Source organism: Crocodylus siamensis, chromosome 1 (assembly GCF_052110815.1).
Source record: "Crocodylus siamensis isolate JL-2025a chromosome 1, ASM5211081v1, whole genome shotgun sequence".
Lineage (NCBI taxonomy): Eukaryota > Metazoa > Chordata > Crocodylia > Crocodylidae > Crocodylus > Crocodylus siamensis.
In genome coordinates this window covers 197346858-197374272 of record NC_143395.1, presented here as the reverse complement: position 1 = coordinate 197374272, position 27415 = coordinate 197346858, and the positions used below count along the sequence as shown (strand labels likewise).

Genomic DNA, 27415 nt, shown 5'->3' with positions numbered 1-27415 from the left:
GAGCCAGGAATGTGACAGGAAGCTAAGGAGTGGGGGGAAATGGCAGGGAGCAAAGGCACTAGAGGGAGCGCAGAGGCTGTGGTGCAGGGGAAGGGGGAAGCAGCAGCCACTGCCCCCTACAAGCTTGTACTAAAATCCCCCCTTCCCACCACTGAATGGGGGGCGGGAAATCCCATCTTGGTTTCAAGTAAATACTGTAAGTCAGGTCATTTGTCAACAGTAATGGTTCTGATGAGAATTTATATTTTTTCTACACAGATTATTGGAAGTCAAAGCACTAATAGAGAAAAAGTGCTTCTCAGAGAATAAGGTAAGGTATGATGAAGAAAAGAGCCAGGAAAAGAACTGATGAAGAGCAGAACAATCAAACAAATGCCTGGTCACACTGGCTTAGTGAGAACATTCAGGAAATAATTTGGTTTAGAGAACTGGAGGGTCTGTGCTTTTTCTACAGGGACCGAGGTTTCCGCTCTGCTGGTTTAGTGCTTAGGAAATACTAAGGAGACAGTTGTAGAAATTAACTAGGTTGCTTAGCAAATCTTATTTCCTGTAGTTCTTACTTTTTTTTTTTTTTTTTTTAAAGTGAAGGAAAAAGAAAACTTTAAGTTAAAAGCAGATTATATCTCCGATACCAGTTTCCTATCTAAAATCATCATCTAACATCACAGTAGTATTAATCTTATCCTTCTCTCTCACTGATTACTGCCCTTACTAAATTATACATGGGGCTTCCTGAGGTCCTGGAGCAACCTAGGTTTAGAAGGGCACAAAGAGGAGCTAAATCCATTGTATCTCACCCTTTCCCCTGGCACAGCATGGAATTTTACCTCTGTATGTTTCAAGATCTTTCCACATCTGTGGAAATAACCTGTAAAATGTGAGATGAGTGTAAATCAATGCAACAATGCTTGCCCAAATCTGTAAAGAATCTAAACAATGGATGGCAGAAGTGGGTTCTATCTTTGGAGATTGCAACTGTCATGCCCTGCTTGTAATGCTAAATGGGATAAATGTCCTTGCTAAGTTTTATGAAAAACCCCATGGAGTGAGTACAGGCTGAGAAGCACTGTTTCAGAGTTTCTAGACAATGTAAAGCAATGTTCATGTGTTTTAGTGGCATATCACAAGCAGCTACAGTTCAACCAATCCTTTCAAACTCAAAAGCTGCCTTGCCTCTGAAAATTCAGACTGCCAAGGAGCATAGCTTATTAAAGCAAACTGTAGACTATAAAACAGTAGAGAACTCTGCAAAAATAATTAGAGATAATACTAAGTTTGATAAGCAGTTGTGTTATGAGCCCCAAACAGAATAAATGGAGCAAAGGGGAGCTTTGTAAAATGTACATGTCAATGATAAATGCTGGTAGATTGGGTCTTCTTCTCCTAGTCTCTCTTATTAATCTAAAACTATGAAAAGACTGTATACAGTGTCACTAGATAATGCAAATGACAAGCAGTCAACTTAAATTAACTAGTGATTTCCTTCTAATTGAAACCATTTTGATCTACAGCATACTAATCAATTTACAACTCAGTGCATGCATCTACATGTGAAATTAAGGTAAAACAATAAACTCCAGAATAAACTGTTTCTGGGCGCAGCACCTACATGCATGCCCAGGACAGCAGCAATCTGACCTAAGGCAGAGCAGGCCCGGGCTGGCAGGGGGAATGGGGATCAGCTCAGGCTCCAGGTAGCAGTGCTAGGCAGCAGAGGGGCTGGCTGGGGCATAACAGTGCTACACCTGCAGAGCTGTGGGGCTAGGCAGCAGCCAGGAGTCTGGCCACTGCTTGGTCACTGTCTACACATGAATTTCAGCACAATAACTCCGCTGTAAGACAGTACTGTCCCCAACAGTATTATCTTACAGAGGAGTTAGTTTACTGTGCCCCAATACCAGCACACATATAGACAGTGATACTCTACTGCAGAGCTAATTAGTCTACTCTGTAATAAAATGCATATGTAGACACATCCAGTTTTACTTTAGCTAAAAGGAAGCTGCTCTGGTTAAAATAAGCTGAATTTCAGAACAATTGCTTTCTGCTGAAATAGGTAAACCAGATGGAGTTTAAAGGTTTATCAGACAGAGAACACAAAATCATTTAGGAGAACAAAGGAGGAGCAAAATATGCAACATATGGAGAGGGGGAAAAACGGTTTAGGCTACAAAACACAGGCATACCTTTAAGTCCACACTTCAGTGTATGTTATCATATAATCATGATCCTCTTCCTCCCAAATGCACCACTTCAAACATGATAGTCCATTTTCTCATCAAAGCAATACAGTAAACAAGATGTAAAATGCAATAATGGAACTTAAACTCTTTTTGAAAGAAAAAAATCAACCCTGTACCTGATCTTCGCTAGTTAAGCCAAGGTGCATCACAAGATAAAAATGCACTAGGAAATCAGAATTTGGCAGGACATCTTGGCGCCTGGTCATCATAGCACAGATCAGCCTGTATGCTTGAAGTTTGCCTTCCTTATATTCATTTGGCAAGGTTGTTGCCTGAAAAGACGAATAATTTATATTACTACAGCCTTTTTACTTGCTAAATAAATAAATGCTGTATTTCCAGCAAGGTATATTTATTTGCTGTATACTGCATTTATATTTACAAAAATAGGGTTTAATTCCATGTTCTTAATACTGCAAATAAAGACTTGTTTTTATAAACTAGACATCAGCATAGGTAAACAATTGACTATGATTATTTTTCTAATATGTTTAGAACCAGGATTGCAGAAATAGTGTAAAAACAATATAACAATATGATAAACATTTATGAATCACTATAGATGTCCAGGAAAATACTACTCCATGTAGAAATTAAAACTACTTTACCTTGAACAACCATGAGGCAAATATTCTGAGCGGTGGAATTAAAAGAGGAGGAGAGGGAGTAGACTGGTTATCCACGCTTATAGCAAGATTGTCCCTTATCTGATTTTTTAAAAAAAGGGTAGAAGATTAATAAAATATCCGCTAATATTTTAACACAGCTATTATTTATAACACAGCCTTTTTTTATCAGAAGTAGCACCTTTACAAATACATACAAATTTCCACTGAAGCTGAATTCAACAGGAAAACTGGAACTATATTAAGCATATATTATCATCTTACAGGTATTTTCTTAGAATCTACACTAATATTCAGTATTAAGACAATGATTTTATACTTTCACTGTATTGCTTCTATTTCACTGAGAATAAATTATCTTAAATCCTTACTGTCATCAAAAAGGAACCTCTCTTCTAAGGTGTGCCTGAACAAAATTCAAGGAAACATTTCTTAAAAGATTTAATAAACCATCCTCCCCCGTAACAGTACACATTATTGCCTTGTTCATGGTTAATATCATAGTACTTCTAAACAAGTAAAGTGAGAGGTCAAAAACCCTTGAAAATTCTAACGAAAAGTAATTTTACTAGTTAATGAACTTTAAAAAAGGAATATATTATAAACAATATCTTTCTACAGTAGTGTTGAAGTAGTAATGATGGTTCAGAAAATGTACAACGGGCAAAGGTTTTTTGTGAAATCTTTTAATGGACCAACTGCATAGCTAGGAGAGCAGCTAGAAAGATCATGACACTTTTAGCAAATACATTACTGTAGTCTTTACATTAAAAGTATGCATTAGAAACAATACCTTTGCTAGTTTGTACCATAATTCATAGAGATACCCAAAAACTCTGGCATGGATTTTAGGTGACTGGATATTGTTGACATCTCCAAGGATTCCCAAGATCCTCCTCCATAATACAGCAGCAGAATCAGGATGCCAACCTATTAGGTTTCCACCAGCAATTATACTGCAGTCATCAGCAAGGAATTCGCTGCTGTCTACAGAATAAAAACATGCAACTGATGTTAGTTAGAAATGGGATGTGTAGTCTCTTTTTTGATCAACAAAATGTATACAGTAATAGAAAATAAGCTAATGTGACAAGTACAAACAAAGAGATTTTCACAAGGACATATGGAGATCAGGATCCCTTAAATCCAAAGGGGCTCCAGAACATCTGCCAAAGCTACATTAAGGTCCCATTAAAGAACAGGTTTCACAATAAAAAATACCCTCACCAAGCCTCAAAGAAATCTGTCATGGTTGGATGCTTAAAAAAAAAAAGTAATATCCTCTAGAAATGGATGGTAAGTACTAATGGCTGCAAAGTTCACCAAACAGAAACAGAGGTAAGTGAAATACTTCGGCCATTGACAGACGCATGGTTGAAGAACTCAGAATTCCACTCCATTCTGGAACACTTCAAATTCAGAGAACATAGGCTATCAACAGATGTGCAGCCACCTGCCATACCTCCTCACTACAGCACTTCAAAATCACTGCAATGGCATGTGGCAGCATGCTTTACAGCAGTGGTCTCCAACCTTTTTAAGTAGGAGATCAACTTTGGCATTTAAAAGCAACCCAACATCTACCGTGGGCCGCTACAACTCCCCTTCCCCCCTGCCCAGCAGGCAAGTCTGCAGGGGGGTGAGGGGGACGCAGATCAAGGCAGAGGGAGAAAAAATGATTTGGGGGCATGCCTCCCCAGCAGGTAAGTCCTACCTGGCTATGGCCCCACTCAACATAGCCCTGTTCCTGCCTCTGTGGCACTGACCTTCACTGCGGGGACCTTGATCTAGTCCCCACCCCTTCCCTCCTCCCTGGACTGATCTGCTGGGTTGGGTTGCACACGTACATGCACATGGGCACTCAGCCCCTCACCCCAGCCTCAGATCAACTCCCAGAGGCTCTGAAATCTACCTGGTTGATGACCACTGCTTTACAGCCAGGAAGGTAAGCAGGGTGTCTTTCAGTCCCGAGGCTCCACAGCCCTACCCCCATATGGGGGTGGTGAGTGGGGCAGGCAGCCAATGCATGCTTTGCTTGCCTGTGTGCTTGACTGCCAGTCTCTCTGGGCTTGTGGAGAAAGGTTCCTTCTATGTTTTCTCAGGCTCCAGGGATTGCCAAGGATGGTCAGGTGCACAGGAGAGAGCTCAGTGGTTGAACAGAGTGGGGAGTAGGGTAGGGAGGAAAAAGGAACAGAACACTGTGGGATGCCAGAGAACTAAGCAACCCCTTGTTGTACTACATTTAAGAATGCACGTGCAACTGGAAGCTCTTCAAAATGAAGCGCTTCAATGAAATTGTAGTCCACCCAGGATCAGTTTTGAAGTAGTTCAGTCATTTTCAGAATGCTTCATAGGGTGTGTACATCTGTCCAGGACCTTAAAGTCTTGACAGAGAAAAGGTAGTTCCAAACTGTCAGGATTTGAAGAGGTACAAGTCGATGATGTTCATACCATGCCACAAATCACCTTCATTTTGCATAACAAACTTTTCTACTATTGAACAATATTCTCTGAACACTAGGCACTGAATATACTTTTATTATTTCTGACATCCATCCAGAGAACAGGAAAGGGTGGATGGTTTGGAAAGAAGAGTCACTTTATTTTGAGTCAGCACATCTGCTGTTGGAGGAAATAATATGTTTGTCAACCTGTCCTCCAATGTAAACTCTAGAAACCAACACTGTCTCACACATATGGCTACCTTATCTCTCTGAGCTCTCTTGGAGGCAAAGGAATTGATGGATAAGCATATAATATAGCATGAGACCAAAGTATAATAAATACATTTCACAAAAATCCTGAACTCACTTCCTTTCTGGAACAGAAAATTTAACTTCAATTATTCCTGTCAGTCACAAGTAAGCACAATGATGGATTTACTTCCCCTTCCTAGAAAACTGAATGAATCATTGAATCATGTATTTCCCATTTGTGCTTTGTTGAAAAGAGCTTGCTAGGATAATACGCCAATGTCTGCTGCAGACCTGCCATGCGAACTGCTGTAAGCATAACACTTTATGCATGAATTCCATAGTTTGTACTGTTTTCTTGCAAAGGAAAAACAAGTGTGCCCATATCTACCTGTTTTATAGGCAACTCAGCCCTTTTATTGTCTGTCATGATATAAATGGAAATTTTATGAATCAGGTAAGACCTATATGCAAGCTTTGTGAACTGATATCATATATATGCTTTTTTTTTTTTTTTTTTTTTTAAAAAGCAACTTTTCTGAAGCCTGTTTTCATTTTACTTGAAGTTGTTTAAAATTATAACATCAAGCAAAATGAATGCTGTTGTGCTATGGATAGACCAAAAAGGGTAAAATTTGTACTGGTAGTGGTTTGGAACTACTGCAAACCATATGAAATATTGGTACACAACATGAATGGCAATGGGAAAGCAAACATCCTGAAGGTCAAGAGTTGTAAAGCCGATCTAATACCTGGAGTTTTAAGTATCATACTGGACTGTATTGAATAAATGAAAGCATTCAGCAGTCTGATATCTAGGGCAAGTTTCTACTTCCTTTATTCTTAGATATGAGGAAATAAAATACATGAACTTCCTTTGTGTTGCAGAGGAACTTTTTCTATAGCTCTGAGAGAAGAGAGTGCAAACCTACTTCTCTGCTCAAAACACATTTTTTAAAAGGGTCCCTAAAAACAGACGGAGAGGAGGGTGGAGCATGTATAGCATGGAAATGAATGTTTTAATGAATTGTAACAGTCTGTCAGTAACAGTGTTTCATGAAGAGGAGGTTTTCAAAGGGTACTGAAAGAAGAAGGGTAAGAGCCAAAGGTGTAATTAGCTTACTGCTCTCATTGACTCCCTTCAAAATAATTGTTTACTAGAAGATTGACAGATGAAGGTAGGAGTTACTGGCAAAATCTTGGGTGAAGATACTCAGAGTTCTCTCTCTTATGTACTTAGGAGTAATTTCTTCTTATTGCAGTCATATACACTGCCAAAGAAAAAGAACAGCATGAGAATCCTTCAAGACCAGAGGGTATTTGTTTTCTAGCAGAATAAACTAGAAACCCGAGTGGAAGATCCTCCATTTTGGGAAGGTTTTCTCCTTGGAAAACCACTTAGGAACCTAATAGCTGGAGTAGGATTTGGCCTAAATGGAATCTACTTGATTGGCAGAGGGGGCGGAGGGTGCAAGGGTTCTGGAACAGGTGCTTGAACCTTTTTTTTTTTTTAATTTATTATGAGATCTGCCTCAAGATTTAGGAGAGAAACAACATGCTTCCTTGGAATGTTCCTGCTGGAGCTTCTGGAAGAGGAAGGCTTGACTGGCAGAGCGCAGAAGCAAACAGAAGCCAAACTTGAAAAGGCATTGTTCAACTCCACGGCTGATGCATAGGCAGGTTACCTACACCCACATTCTAGAACAGCAGTTCTTAACTGGGGTATCATGAAATCCTTTTTATGGTGCTGTAGGGTAAATGGAGGTCAGCCCTATAATAAATTGGTTTTTGAAATGGGGTGCCACTGAATTCAGAAAGGTTATAGAAGGGTGCCTTGAGTCTAAGAAGACTGAGAACATGTCCAAGAAGAACTGCATTGAATAGTGTAGAACAGTGTTTCCCAACCTTTTACATCCCATTGCACATTTATATAAATAAAAAAAAAATCATGGCACTTGCCCCCTCTCCGCAACAGATAATATGGCCGCTGCCACCACTCACTGCCCCACGCTCCAACCACTCTGCGGGAGTGCGGGGGGTGGCGTGAGGCACTGGCTGGAGCTCTGCCCTGCCCTGCCCTGCCAGGAGCCACGTCCCCCGAAGAGCATTACGGACAGAGCATTCATTATTTATTTATCTGTGTGACTTTTCCAAAATTCCACAGCACACCTGTTCATGTCTGACAGCACACTGGTTGGGAAATGCTGGTTTAGGACAGGGGTATCAAGCATATGGACAATGGAGCTGCTTAATCCATCCTAGCAGGTTATCAGCAAGTCACTAGAAGCTGGAGATGTGGCCTGCTGCAGAATCCGGGGGGTCTGGTATATGGAGTGATCAGCAACAAGGGAGCAAGTGAGGACTAATACAGTCCTGGTTGGCCTCTGGCAGATTTGTCAATCACTACTGCTGTGGCCCCGCCTTCTTGACCATTGTGACCTCAAGCACATGCCCCATGCTCTGTGCTCAGTGCCAGAGTTAGAGCTGTTGCTACACCATGGGGCATACAGTAGTAGCTTCAGCTCTGGCATGGGGCATGTGGTGGGAGCCACAGCTGCACCACATGTCACACACCCCATGCTGGAGCTGCCATCATTGCTGTTTGCCCTGGGATGGATTCAGCATGCAAGGAGATCTATGGTCCAGATCCAGCCCAAGGCACAAGGTGAAGTTGACACCCCTGATCTAGGATAAATGCTTTCAGCCTCATCTCCTTATGTTTTCAGTGTCTCTTGAGAAATACACTTCACACTTCATTTACAAGTCCTCTAAATGAAAAGACAACTACCTGTGTGCTGCCGCTAAGTGAAACTGCTACCTTACAAGACAGGCAATATTTACATGCAGGTGATTTAGAGCAAGACAGACACTTCAACAGCCACACAGAAAGAAAAATATTTTTTCCTAAAAGGGAAAAAATACAAGGGGCTAGAAATTCCAGCACTTTCCTCTAGAGAACCATTACTTCAGCCAGTTAATTGCCTTAAAACTAACTGAAACAAGTAGGTGCTTGCCCCCCATCTAGTTTCCCCACTGCAGTAGTGATGGTGGCGGTGGTGGGTAAATAAATGAATTTAAGACGATTCCCCCCAGTTCTATACATGGAAAACTGTAACAAATTTATAATTTGCCATGTATATAATCTAAAACTGGTGACTGGGTCCAAATTTGAAGTTGTTTTGGATTCAGGTAAATATAGTAATATCCCTTATAGTTCAGTACAAGATCTTACAAAGTAGGCAACACCCAAAAGCTTGCCAAGACAGCTTAAGTCTGGTAAAATTCTTTTTTTTTTTCTTCCTTTTGTGGGAGATTTTCATGTACTTGCTATTGATTTCTGCTTCAATTTCTATGATACAACAGAATGCAACAACTTCTTTTTGAAGTGCAAATTTTCAGTTTGAATGGGGGAAATGCTGTCCAGCAGCATATTCTGAATAAAACTTTCAAACAAATATGGAAGGGGAGGGTAAAAATGAATGAGACCTGAAAAGGCTGACTGACATGCTACAATGTCACTACCTTGGATGGGTAGTTAGGCACAAGGATGAAGACCAACTTGCTATAGCTAATTATCAAAATTGTAATATCCCAATTCAATACAAACCCTGAAGTATTTTAATAAAAATACTGAAAGGTCCCTGTTAATTATATACCTAGCCTTTTTATGAAACCAGAACATTGAATACTGAAATCAAATTAAGCTGAATACTCAAATTATAATGTGGAAACTGTAAGAAAAGCTTCAGTTAGTGGTGTCTTTTTATTGCAACTCTGAATATTGTTTGCATGTGACACCAACATCACATTACAGTCCAATCATCCTCTCCCTAACTGTACACAAACTGGGGAGTCAAATCAGGATTCTCCATAGTGGAATGCTTGGAAGGAGAAATAGAAGTCCCCCTTTCATACTTAGTCTCTCAAAAGCTTTCCAGTAAGTAAACTGTGGGGCTAGGATTCTATGATTTGGACAGAGTGAATTTAGGGAAGGATGTTGAAATGTTGCCTACTCCTCCAGACTTGACAAGAGCTGCAAAGCATTATTAGCAGTCAGATTATCCTACATGTCTTGTGCAATGAAGCCCTAACAATAATCTTGGGACAGAGATTAGCAGTGCTGAAGAAAGCTGTGGTCTGATGTGAGAAAGGTACAGCGCAGAGAGCTTGACAGACAATACTGCAAATGTCCTGCCCTGAAATACAGTAAGGATAGGAATGTGAAATCCTCTCCCCTTTCTGCACAAAGGCTGACACTTCACTTCTGACAATACAAATTAAAGGTAGCTGCTTTAATTGGACCTGGTGCTTTCTCAGCTAATCTAAATAGGATTTAAAAGTTAGGTGTCAATATTTAAAGCAAGGCAACACTCTCTAAAAGTCAGAAAGTTAGTTATACACAGCAAATCTGTGGAATAATGACAACCTGATTTCAGTATTTGCCCTTCTAGTCTATGTTATTCATCAGATTATTTTACATAATTAGTTTTCTTCTGCATGTGCAAAGGACAGCTTTCTTGTATTATGTATGAAAGAAAGCTACCAATTTGCCAGCTAATAATCCTTGACACATATTATATTACAATCTTCCTTTTGTACAGATGACAACCTGAACTACTGAACTGGTTGCATTGATTCATTGCATAAGTAGAGTTTAAAAGAAGAACTGAATATATGGAATAGATATCCCTGAAACAATATAGTTTTCCATAGAAATTAGCCTACCAGAAAATCCTATTTTACCAGATTACTATTAACATCAATGACTTATAAATATGAGGTAAAAAGGAACCTTTACAAAGAATGAATAGAATACAATAAATAATCATAAATGATATATCCCAATATGTCAAAATTATAATAATTAAAATGAAAATATAAATTACTTGGACATGGCTTCCTGAAGGTGTTACTTTTATTAAGCACATATTTTAACGCATCTCCAAAAGACATCAGAGACTTCCATAACATTAGAGCACATGCACAATACTCTCAACAAAAATCAACAGATAAGAGGTAAATCTATCCCACTGAAGGCAATACAACTATTCCTACCAACTTTAATGGAGCAAGGATATGAAACATGCATGCATTGTAAAAAAGTATAAATACTAAACTGCAATTAATCATACCCTGCAGCCTGACTTTGTAAATCTCACTTAATAATAGGAGCCTATAATTCCCATTTCTTATTCATCATTAATACAAAATGCTTAGAAATAAAGACTCCAAAGGGTTAAACCTGGGAAAATAATCTTGAGGGGAAAAAACTGCAGAAGGTACATGCAGGGAAAAAAAGAACCATGACAATAAAAAAATATATATAATATCTTTCTAATCTTCAATAACTGTGATCTGGGAAAGTGGTAATGATGTTTCTATTTGAACAAGCACAACAGATGGGAAATAAAAACAATAAGGATGATACTCCTATATTCTCTGACATCTTTGGAAACAGATTTGTACAGTTACTTCCCATACCTTTTCCCTTTTATGTCGTACCAGATGATATACAAATTAACCACTGTTTCATTCATATTTTTATAAAAAAAGACAACTACCGAGATGCTTATAACTTTTTCTAGTAAGCTTTCTAGTTGCAAATCCTTCAGTGCAGAATACCAGGTCTTAGCAGATACAAATCAAAAAGGGACTGTATTATTGCTGCCTTTATAGAGACTGTATTAATGGGAAATTAATATAATAGCCTCTAATAATGTCTACAATACTAGAGATTATGGGTGTGAACAGGTGTTCATTTTTAGCAGTGGAAATTTCCCAGAAATTTAACAGAAATCCTTCCAGGAAAAGGAATAGTACAGGCATTCAGCTTACAACTGCCTCCTTTGCCATTATGGGAAAAAGAACAGTACAGGCATTCAGCCTACCACTGCCTTCTCTGCCCTGCCCCCTGCACATTCCCCAAACAGAAGTGATTCCAGTCTGGGGAAGGCATGGGGAGCAAGGGCTGCATCAGTCCTCCCAGTCCCTAGGGGCTGGAGTTGAGCATCGGGGAAATAATCGGCAGCATTACCCCATTACTCCCTTCCCTCCTGGACCAGATGGAGGAAAGGGAACAGCAGCACAATCCCTCCTGCCTATTCCCCAGACCAGGGTGTCCCATGTACATGTTATGTGCGATTGATTTTTTTAAAATGATATTCTGAGGAAAATAATTTGAAAAGATTGCATAATGTTCCTCTAAATATTTTTCCAATATAAATGTGTTGTTATTCTACATCCCTTCTCGGCTTAAGCTACATATTCAAGAAAAGAACAAGCTAAGACAAAAGCCACACATTTAAATTGAAAGAGAAAAAAACAACTTTTGTTAATATTTTTAATTATGTGCTCCTTATTTGCATATCTATAATTTAAATAGTTGGCAAACTGAAAGAGATAAATCAGCTAGATTTTCTAAAGTGCCTGAGCTTTGGTCTGCAGAGTAAAAATTAGAAAAGTTAAGCTAAATCAAATTAAGGCTATTTATGTCAAGTGTGTTCAAACAGGGATTTAAGGTGGTTTATCCAATCCACTTTCACCTTTAGTTAATTCAAATAATCCACTTGAGTGTCCCTGGCTAGAAAAGCTCCAAGAAATTTGAAATTTTAAAATTTGAAACACAATGCTCTTATCACTCAGGCATTTCTGAAAATCCCTCCCCAGATAATAATGCTATTAATCATTTAACCACTGTCTAAATGCAAGATCAAAATATTATTACCTTATAAACATTTAGTATGGAGAATTCATAGACAGATATTTTTCAACTGTATATTAACATGGACCATCAAAACTCATAGATTATCTATAAACTCAGTTTGCACACCAAGTACAAAATACCCCTTCCAAACAGTATCAAGTTTCACACATGCTAGTGCCAGTTTTAAGTCTAGTAAACAGAGTTTCTTAGCTTTCAAACAATACTTTTTGGGAAATGGCAAGGATTTTTCTGTTATGTTTTACTGGACTACTGTATAGTTGGGTGAGCTGTTACACAAGGTTTTGGGCATCAGGTGCCCTTCCTCAGATCTAAGTTTAGTCCTTAGGTTTAGATTTGAAAACGGGCTCTGGATGCCTGAAACCTTGCCCATTAGCTTTGCTAACTGTACAGTTGATCCCATAACCCACGTCCGGACGACCATGTGCATGTAGTTTGTGGCACTGCACTCCTGATTTACAGCTCAGTGCCAAAATTTGACAATGGGATATCTCTGTGTCAAAACAAACACTGCTAAAAATGTGGCACAGCACACGTGGCACCAGTATGTGTCACCCAAAATGGAGCCTGGCCCAGCAAGAGCAATGCTCTGGCTACAGGCTAGACACCAAGCAGTGAGATCAGTGCAGCTGCTGCCCCAGGAGGCCCCCAGGACCCCAAGTAAGGCTGCTGGGGCCAGTACAAGTGCTGACCTCAACTTCCCCTACCCCACCCCACCTGGGTCAGTATGTGCCGCTGCTATTTGTCCCATGGGAAATGTGTGCCCCTGCACATGCACACTCATCTGGATGCGCTCATAGAGACTGTTACAAAAAATCCTTGTCTGTCATATAGTTCCTGGAACACCACAACTACAACAACACTCCAGACCTACAACGCTGTCTCTCTTCCTCAGTCCTACTCACTCTTCCTTCATGTCTAAATACATATTCAGGCAGAGTAACAAAAAATATAGCATAACTTCTGATAACTCCACCTGATTCACAGAAGCAAACATTTTCTATTCCTGAATTCTCTCTTGATAAATTATCTAGTTAATTGCTACCATAGCTCAAAGTAAAAGATAATCAGGCCCTCTACATGTGCAGACAAAGGCCCAATGGACTCTAATGAGCAATTCACACAATTGCAGCTCCTGCCATGCCACATGTACATGGCAGGAGGTGCAAATGTGTGATTGTACATTAGATCCCATCATACCTTATTGCCAGTGCAGGGGGAGCCCAGGATTGAGCTTCCCCTGCACTACCAAGAAGCAGGCTCCCACAGCTGGGAGTGCCACGCACCCCAGTTAAGGGGTGCCCAGCTACAGAGGTGCCCTACACACTCCTAGGGCTAAAGGATCTCTGTTGCAGTGATCCCATCCCACCCCACCCCTGAGGTATGGGGAACTCCCTGAAGCCAGAGGATAACCACAGGGCCTATGCCCCATCCTTGGCATGTGGGGAAACCCTTGGGGCCAGAGGATTCCTGCAGGATGATGTGCCTACTGTGGGGGTATAGGGAAACCCCCAGGGCCAGAGGATCACTGAGATCCTCCAGCCCCAGGGATTTTCTGCACCCCCAGAGTGCAGATTCCCCCTTCAGTGAACCTCTAGCCTAGGGGATTTTCCGCAACCCAAACTCCTAGGGTTTGCCTTACAGTGATTCTCTGGCCCCAGGGGTTTCCTGCACCCCGGAGCCATAGGGGTCACAACAGTCGCAATCTCCCTGGCCCAGGGGTTTCACATCCCTCTTCCCCACAAGCCCTCAGGATCATGGCAGCCACCATCCCCTAAGTCCAAGGGTTCTGTGCTCTCCTGGACCCTAGGGATCCCAACTGCCACAATCCCTATGGTTTGGGGGTTTCACTCTGGCCACTGTGCACTTGTGTGGCTGGGAGCCCTGTCAGCTGATGGGGCTCCCAGCAGTAGGGGAGACCATGCTACACATGCAAATTAAGGCTCAACCAAAACCAGTTATATAGTACATATTTTCTTTATAGCCGGTTGGAGCTTTTTATTGTGTGACAGATACTTTGCACCGGTCTCCAGTTAATTGTGTAATGTAGCTGGTCTCCAGTTAATTGTGCAATACCTATAGTGTGTAGAGGGGGCCTCAGAGAACCTGGAAAGTAGCTATTCTCTATTATTTATTAGTATTGTCTGAAATTCATAGGCGACGCATAAGGTGGACATGGAGGGGGGCATGTGCCCCCCCCCTAAAATTGGCCCTCGCCAGCCAGGGTGTGGGTAGTGCAAGTCAGTGTACCTCCTGAGAAGTGCCGGCGGCATTTCTGGTTTGCCACTGGCTCTCCTCCTGGTGACTGGCTTTTGGGGGACCCCCCCCCCCGTCAGCAATCAGCAGCTGATGCTCCCCCAGAGCCAGAAGGCACCAGTCGCCCATGCTGATATTTCTTCTATTCTCTCTCTTTTTTTTTTTTTCCCCTTTGACTCCCATTTCATTACCTGCTCTCTATATTTGCTAAGTTAGTGACATTGCTTTTTATTTTTTTTGAAAGGTGTTATGTCTAGTCTTGAGAATCAGATATACTGTGATGAAATGAAAGGCAGCAGTTAACATGCATTCTTTGAGGAGAAGTTAGCATCTTTCCTTATCAGTACTGGTACCGTATACAAGGTACTGTTAATATAATTTCAAGCTTAAGAATGAAACATTATAAATAGGTAATATATTTTAAATTAAAAAAAAAAGAACTTTGACACTAGGCTTAAATTTCATGTCAGACATTGTCATCTACTTTAAAAATAAATACTGTTCTACAGAATAGCGTGCAAGCATATTGAGTAGTAAAATTTCTATCAGATATGTTTCCATTGTAGACATAAAAGTAAATAATCAATTAATTACTTTTTATTGAACATTAAGTACCTGTTAAATTTGCAGCATCTGAAGGACTAAGCTGTAGCCAATGACGTACATCTGGATCAGCACAAACATCTGTGGTTGTATTAACTTCATGGTCTTCTTCACATGTTTGCCAGGGAAGCAGGGTGATGTCTACTTCATTATTGTAGCCAAAGGATGTGTCACTACTAAAACTTTCACCTAAGGTAAACAGGGATTTGTAAGACACATGCACTACAAGAAATATACTGTGAAGTCAGTAAACAATACTGCATCTTTGATTAGTCAAACTACTATGTCATCACAAATTACTAGCCCCCAAGTAAAGTATCTAATTTCCTAAAACTCACTCTTTTCTCTTTCCTTGGGACTTCTGTGAGACTGCAGGTCTGTTTTCAAATCCAATTCAGCTGGACTGCTGCTCCTTCGTACTAAAACCTTCAAAGAACACAGTAGCAAATTGTATTCTTTTTAGCTTATTATTAATTTGAAAACTGCTTTATATTCTATTCGGATTTCATTTATGAAGATGCAAATCATTTTAAACACAAATATTACTGTAGATTAATTACAACTTAGTCAAGATATTTATAGGCAAGTATCGGACTTTGCAATTTCCTCAAAGTGCCAAGGGTAAGAACTCTAGCATGTGTTTTGTTCCTATACTCATTTTCTTATAAACTTTCCCCTACCTTTAAACTTTCCTTACAGTAATGAATAATATAAATAGAGTTGTCTTAAAAAGTCATCCCGTGTTTCTATTATTCAGTGTGTTTGGGGCACCTATTGAAACCTTTGCTTGGCTTTCACACACCTTTTCTGAAAATCAGGAGGGTACTCCTGAAGGGTATGTTTTAACAAAAGTCCCTCCCACCTATGGCAATGAAGTCAATCCAATGGATGGTAACAAGGATCATCATGGATCAATATCTAAAGTCTCATGCACACCCTGAAATAATAATGCCAATGTCTTATATCAGAAACATCATAGTCCATAAGCAGCACTTATTGGTATATAATTTCCAAAAATATTGACATTTTCCAGATTCTGCTTCGATCCAAAGCATTCAAAAGCTAGGCACTGATGCCATCTTCAGGTAATTTTCTGTTCTAATATGATATACCCCTGGCCCTCACCATCGACTTTGGTTTTAAATATTGTGGACCAACTTTAAAATCAACACTTCTTATACTCCCATATAGTCTTTGTGTTTAAAAATAAGGAAAGAAAAAAGAAAAGAAAAAAAGAACTAAATATTGGCAAAATAGTATGTCAGTTTATGGGATAGAAGAAGGATGGAAGACTTAGTTGCCAGGGGAAGCTTAGCTCTAAATTTCCGAGATTATGTAGATGTCAAAATCTAAATTTAAAATGTATCAACGCGGGGTTTTTGATTATTTTTGTTTTATGTTTGCAATGACTTATCTTAATTTTTAAAAAGGAAATAAAACAAATATTAGAACAATGTAACAGTTGATCCATTGGCCAAGCCTTATAAATGCTTTTTTCCCTACACAGGCTTAGGAAGTCAAAGTACATCCACACTCAGGACAGACAAGATTGCATTTGCCTGGACTGTCTTTCAAAAACTTGCGACTAGAACAAGTTTGGGAATGAATGGAATTGAACATAATTTCTGAGTATCATGCAGCTATCTGAACTTTTTTGGAAAACTCTATTCAGTTTTATTTTTCCCATTAAATTGATTCCAGGGTGAGGAATAGTCAGAAAAATCTGGCAAACAAAAAATGTTGAGTTCAGCACTGGTTCATATAATATGCAACAAAAATGGCGAGAAGTTCATTTTCAGTTTACAAAAAAAAAAAAAAGGTGGGGAATATGAAACTGGTAACAGCGTTGTTAATTAATAGTCAGTATTTTGCAACACAAGCTACTCCCTGATCCTCACCCTCCCAATTTGCTGGACAATGTTTCACACAGGTCTGGATCTACCTCCCTGCAAAGTACTTGGGATTTATTCCTGAATGGCTAAAGAAGCCACTGCAAAGTGAAGCCAGGCAACAAGAGGAGAAGAACCAGGGAATTAAACTGAAGCCTTTCATGTTGCACTGTACTAGCCCTTCCCTAAATATCTCCAATATTTGCAATTTGTTATTTGAACTGTTTATTCAAAAGTAGCATTAACATTTAAAATGCCTGTGCATCAGAAAGCTGACACACAAAAAGTTCTAAAATGCAGAGCTGAGTGTGCAAAGTGTAATCATCAGATATTTATTCTGGTACTATGTAACTAATATAAATTATTTATAAAGAGAGTTATGAACTGATTGTTTACATTTTATGCACTCATATGTACAAAAGAAGCTGAAGAGGGTAAATGACAAGGAAGGGTGTGGGTGCAGGAGCTGCTGTGGGTGTGACTCTGGCCCTGACCCAGGCTCCAGACCAGAGTTAGAGCCACAGCAGCCACCAGCCCCAACCCCAGACTTCGTATAAAACTATAAGATGACCTCCCCACCACCAACTGACTGGAGGGTAAAAAACTTGTTTTAGATTCAAGTAAATAAGGTAGTTTATGTATTTAACAGCTAGAAGTTTAATTCCAATTTTTATATTATGAATAGAATCAACAACGCTTGACATTTTTGTTATTCTTTCCAAATGTTTTATGAATCTTGTCAATAACCACTTTCTCTACTTCTGCCTTACATGCTGGGCTTCATGTTCTTTCTTCATATATACTTTATTTTCTTGAACAGATTTAGAGTCTGAAGAACTTAAATTCTGCGTGCTCTCGGTCTTTTTCCCTGTGGAATACATATTGAAATTGTAAAAAGGAACCGTGTCAGAGAAGAAATACATACACTCAAGGAAGTGGAGAAAATGGGAAAATAATTATAAATGCTTTACTTTTGAGTCTTTAGAATCTTTCCAGGATTTACAAAGAAGTGGTCCACTATGACATAGTATACTGCAGTATTGTTATTAATTCATTTATATGGTGCAAGTGCATAGTATATGGAGAATCCCCTCAAAAAATGCAACTCATTGAAGAAATGGGACTACAATAAAATGTTAAATGTGATGTACAAAATGTAAATACAATGCTAGATACTGGAGCATTATGGCTGGCATTCCACTTATCAATCCTTTATATCAGTGGTGCTCAACCTTTTGGGTAAGTACAGATATTCAAAACGCCAAAGAATGAATTGATGCTATCTTTGCAGGTTAGTCTATGCTTGCAGCGGCTCAGGCCGGAAGCTGGGGGGGGTGGGACGGAAATGCTGCTAGAGCGAGCCCTCCCTTCCCTTCCACAGTGGCCAGGCCCGAGGGAAGCTGGGCTGAGGGAGGGGGCATGGCTAGGCCCTGGCAGGCCAGAGTATAATTGGGTAAGGGTTTAAACCCCCTCCCTGGCCTGCAGGGACCCCAGCTGCGATATACCTGGAGGGGGAGTGGGGAAGTAACCCTTGCCAGGCTTTTGAGGGGCTGGAAGAAGGAGCATGGCCAGAACCTGGCCCCCAGTCACATATCGGCCTGGCATGGCTCCCTAAGGTGAAGGGGGCAGGGAAGGGGTTTATTCTCCCCTCTCTCCCGGGGAACCCAGCAGGTCTGCCTTGCTGGGGTGCAGTAGCCCCTGTCAGGATCCCTCTCCCCTTGCCGCTCCAGGGGCGGCAGCACGGGCAGACGCCTGCCTGGCATGGCCCCCTGAGGTGAAGGGGGCAGGAGGGGGTTTGTTTCCCCCTCCATTCCCTTTCCCACCAGGGGACCCCAGCCAGGGTCTGCCTGGACAGGGGTGAACAGCAAAGGCAGCAGCTGGAGCTGGCAGACCCCAGCTGTGGTCCTCTCGTGAAAGAGGGGATGGAAGGGGAAGTAGTGCCCCACCCCGGTTTCCTTCGCCTTAGGGGGCCATGGCGGGCCAGTGTCTGGCCATGCTCCCGCCCCAGTGCTGGAGCAGCAATGGGGGAGAGACCCTGACAGGGGCTGCTTCACCACTGTCAGGTAGACTCCAGTTGGGGTCCCCCAAAGGAGCGGTGGGGGGGACCCCTTCCAGCTCCCTTTACCTCAGGGGGCCATGCTGGGCTGGTGTCTGGCCATGCCCCAACCCTTGCTCCAGCTAGAAAGCAGAGGGGCAGGGCCAGCCCTGCTCTCTGGAGCAGACAGCACAGCCTAGCCCAGGGCTGGAAAGCATTCAGGGATGCGGGGGGACTCAGATTTAACTTAAACCAGGAAGGGGTCTGGGACAGAAATTCCATAAACCGATCTGACTTCAATCAGTTAAGTTGGATACTACATTCAACCAGTTTTTATCTTAAACCAGTTTTGGCCATTTTGAAACTGGTTTATATGCACTGAAGATTTGTTCTGTTACAGGTTTAAGCCAGTTTCTGATCACTTAAACTGGTCTGTGTGCAACTTCTGTCCCTAACCTTTGGCTCTGAGCTGGATGAGTGGTGTGGAGTGGGTCCATGGACTGGATGAGACCCCACACACCAGGGTTGGGCCTGCATGCCTGGGTCAGGCCCCACATGGCCTCAACTAGTTCTACACCACCTCTGCCTGGCCCTGCGTGCTGAGTCCTGGGCTGCCTTCATTTGGCCTCATGGTACAGGATCAGGTCCTGTACACCCACTATAGATAGCATGTGGGGCCAAGCCCCTTGGACCTCCCCATGGGAAGCCCCGCGAGTGCCAGGGGCTGTATCTGGGCCATGGGCCGGAGGTTCAGTATCCCTTGCCTGTGTTACTAAAATATCTCAGAGCAAGTGGTCAGGAATTAGCAGTATTATTACAGAAGCATGTAAGCACTGCGTTGAAATTAGTTAAGAAATAAAATACTATTTCAAAAGCTGAAAAAGATGACTTAGTGGATAACTTAAAATACAGGCCATGTTGTACACAACTGCATATATGAGCAGATATTATGGCAACAATACAGTTTCATATAATAGCAATAAAACTTTTGTCTCACAAATCACAAGTGTAGCTTAATGAGACGCTAAGACAACTTAATCCACTATTTTTCTTATAAATCATGACGGTTACCTTGAAAAAAATCCGAACTAAACTGGTCTGTAATATCTGAAGTGCTACTGCTTCGAGTAATTTGTTGATCTTGGTCTGCAAATGGACCACTTGACTCTGTCCCTGTGACATTTTCTGATGGCTGAGATTCTTCAACTTCTGAAAGTATCAATTAAAAACATGTTACAAATATTTTAACACTATTCACACACATGCTTCCTCCTAATCTAGACAAGCCATACGATAAACCAAATATTAATAAAGCATAAATGTTCCAAGACTAAAATGAAAAACATTGGTTTAAAAAATGTTTTATTGAAATGATATTAAATTTGGACAGATGTCTAGCAGAAATAAAGACTAATCTAGAGAAAGGGAAATGAAATTATTGGAGGTTCAGCATGTGTGATGAGGGTTCAGAGGGGTGGCAGGAAAACAGATTTAAAAGAATAAGCCTATTTATTCTGGAAAGAAAAATGGAAGAAGATATGCAAATAAGTAATATAAAAATGACCAGTTTGGTATTCCCATTTACCTCACCCATAATGAAAAGAAACATCTAAATATGCAAGGTTTTTGTCAAACTATTTGTATGTGATATCTATTCTGAGTTATTCCACTCATTTCAGAGGACTTTAGTCAAACAAATAAGAAATCTCAAGCAGTATTATATGTTCCTATAAACCACAGCATTGAGGAGTAGAGTATTCCCTCCATTCCTCACTTCCTCCTTCACATTGTGTACTCCCAGCTAAGTTTCTCTGAAATGACCAGTACTTGCTACTGGCAGAGAGTAGATATTGAACTAAGCAGGATTCCTTCCTGAGCATTCAAAGATACGCTTAGGTCTGACATCTATCTCCTGCACTCCTTAGGATGGGTTACCAACGTACAACCATTAACTGGGTCTGGCCCACGGAGCTACTGGATCCAGCCTGTGGAGCCAGAAGGCTTTGTCTCTGCTCATGTCCATGTTGGGAGAGGGCATCTAGAAGCTGCGCCCGCATTGCTACTGCTTCTCCTTGTTCCCTGCTCCCCAGCTGCAGTGTAGGCACAAATTCCAGTTGATGAATAACTTCTGGCTGTGTCTGTACTTTAGCCAGGAATTGGGGAAGCAATGAGAATGCAGCTTCAAGTTGCCTGGCCCCAGCACAGCTCCCCAGCAGCTGGAAGCTGCACTGGTTCTGCAGCCAGGGATTGGGATAGGGTGCAGAGAAACAGCAGTGAGAGTGCGCTTCCCAGCTGTCTGGCTACAGTGCTGTAGGGGTGTGAAAAATGGGCCATAACGGTTTAGATTCAGCCCAAATTGGGAACAGTAATTCAATTAGTTGATTTGGATCGCTGGCCTGATTTGATTTGAATCTTCAGATTTGGATTCAGCCCATGCTGATTCGGAGACTCAGTGATTTGGCCACAGACATAGCTTTACATGTTTTTTCTACATCCCTCGAGGTACCAGGCATGGCTTGTGAACACTACAATGGTGGGGCGGATGAAGCATCCCGTAGGAGTGTGGAGGGGGGGGCCCCCACATGGTTGGTGGTACACCCGGAAATGGACTGGAAGTACTTCCAGTCAACTTCTGGGTCCACTGCCAAGTGCACGGGCGACCCCTCCCCGCCATGCCCCTCCAGCTCGGCAATCAGCTGTGGGGGGAACCCGGGTGTGCCCCGCAGAACCAGGAGGCACCACTCTCTGAGCCAGGGGGCAGGAGGTACCCTGTACGCTCCCAGGCAAAGCCAGAAAGCACTACCGGGTTCACTGTTGAGTACGTGGGAGACCCCCCTACACTCCCATGGGATGCTCCATCCGCCCCAGCATCTCAGCATTCACGAGCCACCTGGTACCTTGAGGTGTGTAGAAAAAACATTTAAAGCTGTGACTATGCCCAAATCATCAAATCTTTCTGAATCTCTCCGAATCGATTCAGAGGGTTCCGATTTGATTCGAAGAGATTAAAGGGTCTCTTGATTTGATTTGGAGATTCGGCCTAGAATCAGACCCAATCTCTGCCGAATCAAATCAGCAACCAAAGCTTTGCACAGCCCTACAGCGCAGCCCCTGTTCAGCTGGAAGCTGCACTTGAATCCCTGCTGGGGAGCAGGGCTTGGGATAAGCAGCATTGGAGCTGATGCAGCTCCCAGCTGCCTGGCCCTGGCACAGGTTCAAGCAAACCCTCTTGCTGCTGATGTGCTACTGAAGCCACCCAGCCTGCACTGGACTGGAGCTGAGTTGTTGTGGCTCATGGCTTGAAAAGGTTGCAGGCCCTTGATTCTGGGAAGGGATGAGGTGAGCAACTTAACTGAGAGAGACAGGACAGAAAAGAGGTGGGACTGGAGTATCCCCCCTTTCTTCTATAGGTCTCCTTATACTCAAGTGTAGAATTATATCTACCACTCCTGGGAGATAGACAACAGCAAGGCTCCACCTAGTTTAAGTGTACCAGTCAAGTCCCAGGCTCAATGGCAAGCTCGCTGGCAATCAGACAGATTACTAGGACCCCAGCTTCCCCATGCACGATAGAAGGAATGAGAGGTCCTATTGTTCCGAGACTGCAGACAGAGCTCGAGAACCTTCTACATCCTTTGGGCCATAGGATGATCTTTTGAGCACAAACACCTCTTCCTGCCCTCAGGAAGCTCATTCATTCATCATTTGCAAGAACTGAATCATTCACTTAGAAGCTCTACTAGGCTGAACAGTCTAGACCAGAGGTTCTCAAACTGTGGTTCACGGACAATCACTGGTGGTCCATTCAGGCAGTCCGCAGAAAGGTTGCGGAACAATCAAAAATATCTATACTTGGTCCTGCACTTGTTTTATTTTTTTCTGATGAGGGAGATCAAGGCTGTTTTGGCAAAATGCAAAAAAAAGTTTATTAAGTGGTCCACTGAGACCATCAGCAATTTTCAAGTGGTCCGTGAAAAAAGAAGTTTGAGAACCACTGGTCTAGACAGCTTTATATAGGTGTCATCGCATGCAGAGAGCTGGCTATCAATACCTGTCAAATCTGATGAGACTCCTTGTACCAGGAATATGGCCTAAGAGACCCCAATTAATGTAGGTTTGCGAAGGACAGGAACTCTCATAATAAGCCAACTAAAGTAAGTTACGGCACCCTCTCTAGCACAAAGGTTGTCGAACTTTGCAGCTTCCATGGGCTGGGCCTTGTGACCTGGCTCCCTGCTATGGGCCACAGATCTCTGACTCCTAGGATGCTCAAGCTACCTATGCTTACTCTTGCTCCTGATCCCAAGCCCCTCTGCAGTGAGGGCAATCACAGACAGAGCAGCAGGAATAGCTACGGAGGGGGACAGTGCAGATGGGATAGGCAGCACAGCGCAGCTGAGCACCTCCCAATGCCACCCTTGGGCCACAGGTTGCCAACCCCTGCTCCAGCACATACCCTGAGGCTTTTAGCAGAATTAAAAGTGAGTCACCAAGACAGTATTTCTTCATGTGCACAGGGATTTCTGGATGAAAACATACTTTCTATTATTTTCTTACTTAATTGCTATATAACATTATCAATAAATTGTTCAGTTTTATGATGCCAGATTTTTTTTATTCATAGCACATTACCAGTTTCAGAAAATCTGAACAATAGTGAATAAACGTGAAAAAAAATTGAGAAATTAAAATCTTGTAAAAAAAAAAACAAACCAACCCTTCATTCTGACATTCTCCCTCTCATTACAAGGCTAAACAAAAAACATTACTTGAGAGCCTTTTAGGTGATGTACTTTTGCTGGGAAAAAAATAATAATAACCAGTTATAAGAGACAGAGACAGCTCTTGGGTTTCACTGTTAGGGCCCCTCTAGAGCTTCAGGTAAAGGTATGATAGCATCTGATGCATGATCCATATTATGCCTCCTACCAAGGCCACATATGCATGGCAGGAGGCATGACTGTGGGATCCAGCATCAGACCCAATCATGCCTTATTGCCAGTGTAGGGGGAGCCCAGGTCCCCTGCACTGGCAAGTAACAAGCGTCTGCAGCTGACGGGACTCTCAGCCCGACAGTACCCCACAGCTGCTGCGATGGAGAGTACTGTCAGCTGGCAGGAGAGACAGCTCTGGCAACTGTCAGCCCTGGCAGTGCCCCAGTGCAACAAGGCATGGGGTCCATGCTCTGTGGGAATCCCTTCCATGCATTGTGGTCTGGGACTCCCAGCTGCTAGTAGCACATGATGCATCCATGAGGCTGGGAGCCCTGTCAGATGATGGGGCTCCCAGCCACGGAGGGCACCTTGTTACATGTGCAAATGAAAGCTGGATAGAAACCAGCTATAAAGTTATTACACATTTTTCAGCTCTAACTTTATAGTTGGATGGACCTTTTATGGCATGATAGTTAATTTACATGTGTAATCAGTCTCAATTAATTCTGTAATTAACAAGTTCACTGCATAATACATGTAACGTGTAGAGGGGGCCTTAAATTCTAAACTTGTTTCTTCCTAAGATAGAACAAGACAAAAATACAAAAAAGGAAGAGAATGAAAAAGTCAGTAAATAAGAAAATGCAGCTTCTGTGACTAACTGTAAAAAATCTTAGGAATGGCACAGGACACTAATTAGCCACTCCCAGAATGCACAATGGCATTTCTGTTTGCCTTTCTGGTCACAGGCCCAGATAAATTTAATAACCTTGCATTCAGCAAATAAATACATTACCAGTACACTAGTGTAACTTGTACCTATATGTCGTTCATTCTTACTTTTTAAGGTCACAGCTAAAAAGCCTGCATGATTTGGTTTGTCTGGGTAGGCTAAACAGAACTGTTATAAAACACAAGGCAAAGAGATAAAGAAGAAAGATAGAGTGAACAGAATCTGAGTGAAGAAAATAGAAACTGTCACATAAGAAAGAAAAGGCTGTGGGCCCGGTCCTCAGGCTGGATCAGGCCCAGAATCTCCCCTGACCTCCTCCCTCATGGATCCAGCACACATCGTTCCCACTGTAGGACCCATGCTGCACATGGCACCTGTTCTGGCCTGTTCAGAAGCAGATATCACATGCTGCATGCATCCCAGGACCTGTACACAAGGCCAGTCCAGTGGTGTGCGAGTCGACTCGGACTCAGGGACACCACCAGGGACTGGATGATGGGACTGTGGGCCAAATTTGGCCTGCAGGCTGTATGTTTGATGCTGCTGACCTATTTCATCCTGGGATAGCTGACTGCTTCATGAAAACCAGTTCCATGCTACCTAATGGCCAGGCATTGTAAAAATGCCTGCTGCAAACAGTTAGCTTTACTTCAGTGCAACATCTGGAGCAAGTTACTGAATTTTAAGCACTGTTTCCATAACCTTAATGCATGTGCCCAAGAGTTAGGTGCTTAACTGCAAATTTAAATCTGGTATTTCCTGACTTTTCAATCTTATCTGGTCCTGTTAATGATTTTTAATGTAGCTTTTCAAAAAAACCCCCACAAAAAACCAAAACAAACAAACAAAAAACCCCAAACCTTGTTTATCAGTTAATTTTATTACTCAGGATCAATGTCCACTGACTTTACCTGTTTCCGTATTGCTGCTTTTAAACATTAGGAGCAGTAATAGACATCCACAGTTAAGCTCAATATCTGGCTCAAAAGCAACTGACCATCTACCTTAAACAATCCTGAGATCACTTCCCACAAGTAATCCAGCCCTTTCCTGGAAGCTCTCCTGAGCTTCCAAGTTTGTGCCCTAGCTTGCCACTTCCCTACATGTTCAGTACTCAGCCAAGCTAACCAAGATGGATGGAAGCAGAGAAAGTCTGCATGCAGCCCTTCTGCATCTCACTTCCTATCTCAACTGCCTGTAACAAAAACAAAGCAGAGAAGAGGCAAAGAAAGGATGCGATTCCTGGAAGGCTCTGAGCTTTTGTTCCTCTCCAAAAGTGCTCTTCCAAAAGTCAAACTGTCTCCTCCTAATCTTTGCACATACAGAGCTTTAAAATTATATAGCAGGGTAGGGGAAGCTTATGTTTCTGAGGGCAACTCTTATAGTTGCTTCAGACAGGTAGAAGAACATCAGAGGAAGGCACTGGGGTTAGTCAGCTTATGAGAAAGACCCAAAAACATCAGCTAAGGAGGGACAGCGTGCCAAACTGCTCTTCTGCCTGCAGCAGTCAGGCTAGAGATGGGATACAAGGGACAGACATCTCTTCCCACAAGTGGGATGTGAAAGCAAGTAGATTTTCAAACTTAAAAGATACCTGATTGTTGTAGTTGAAAAATAAAAGTTACTAAGCATGCAAGTGGGGGAAAGCCTAATTTCTGATTCCTGCTCTCAGGGTAATTTCTGTTTTTTAGACAACAGCTTTTTACATTAACTTGCATAAAGCACTCAGGAACAAGAGACTAGAATCCAGGAATCCCCTCTCCCAGCTGAGTGTCTCACAGATACAGATGCACTCTGTATGGTTTGCTTTTCTTCTGGCTTTGCGAATCTTTAATTCTTTGCTGCACAGTAATCTAGCTTCAGCAGGAGGCATGAAGGGTGCCACCTTTGCACTACTGATTAGGACATTCTTCTAGAAAATGGAATATGTGGGTTTGAATCCCTACAGGCTGCTAAAGGAACTGAGGTTGGTCTCCCAAGTGCTCTAACCTTTATGTATTATGAAAAAGCCAGGCATTGCCACCACTTTCTCCTCCTCAGATGATGATGGCTTTAAAACAAGTGATCTCTGTTCAATTCTCTCAAAGAATACTTGTAGTTGTCTGCTTTCAAGAGTGGGTTCCAGGCTTTGGATCTTGAATAGAGGTAGCTATCCTGAAGCCCTGATTTAGGGGCCCAAGTTCCAGGGAGGGATGGGAAATCAAACAAATCCTTGCTTTCCTATTAGGTCATGGGTAGGTAAAGTCTGACGAATGGACTGGATCTGGCCACCAGTGGACATAACGTCCCAGCAGCCCCTGCCTGCAGGGCTGTGGCCGATCTCCATGGACACCCCAGCTGCAGCTACAAAGTCATAGTGAAGTCACAAAGACTGGCCCAGCCGCACTGCCGGACTGCGTGGCAGGGCAGGGCAGGGCAACGCAGGGGCAGGGGCAGGGCAGGGGGCTGCTCTGAGGCCACTGGGATATTGCAGCACTGTAATGTTTAAGTCCTTTCTTTGGATGCTCTATAATCAGTGCTGCTCAACCTTTTTTTCTGCTTCTCCCCACCCCTCTTCAAATGGGCCAAATAATAAACCAGAAATGGGCGGAGGACTGCACAGAGCATTTTGAGGTCACTAGCATGTCAGTATGGCTCCTGCCAGAGCTCAAAATGGTAGTGAACTGTCTGAGCTCGCCAACT

General features: G+C 42.2%; 1 protein-coding gene across 2 annotated transcripts in view; it reads right to left on the bottom strand.

The window, feature by feature from the left end:
• RALGAPA2 (Ral GTPase activating protein catalytic subunit alpha 2) overlaps window positions 1-27415 on the bottom strand; it is a 359228-nt gene that overhangs the window by 189860 nt on the left and 141953 nt on the right. For both annotated transcript variants that reach the window (XM_090051969.1, XM_090051977.1), the window contains 7 exons: window positions 20138-20275; window positions 17802-17899; window positions 15481-15568; window positions 15155-15331; window positions 3663-3856; window positions 2852-2950; window positions 2360-2515 (listed from right to left, as the gene is read on the bottom strand). In XM_090051969.1, the coding sequence (XP_089908095.1) occupies window positions 2360-2515; window positions 2852-2950; window positions 3663-3856; window positions 15155-15331; window positions 15481-15568; window positions 17802-17899; window positions 20138-20275 (950 nt within the window). The remainder of the gene's footprint in view (window positions 1-2359; window positions 2516-2851; window positions 2951-3662; window positions 3857-15154; window positions 15332-15480; window positions 15569-17801; window positions 17900-20137; window positions 20276-27415) is intronic.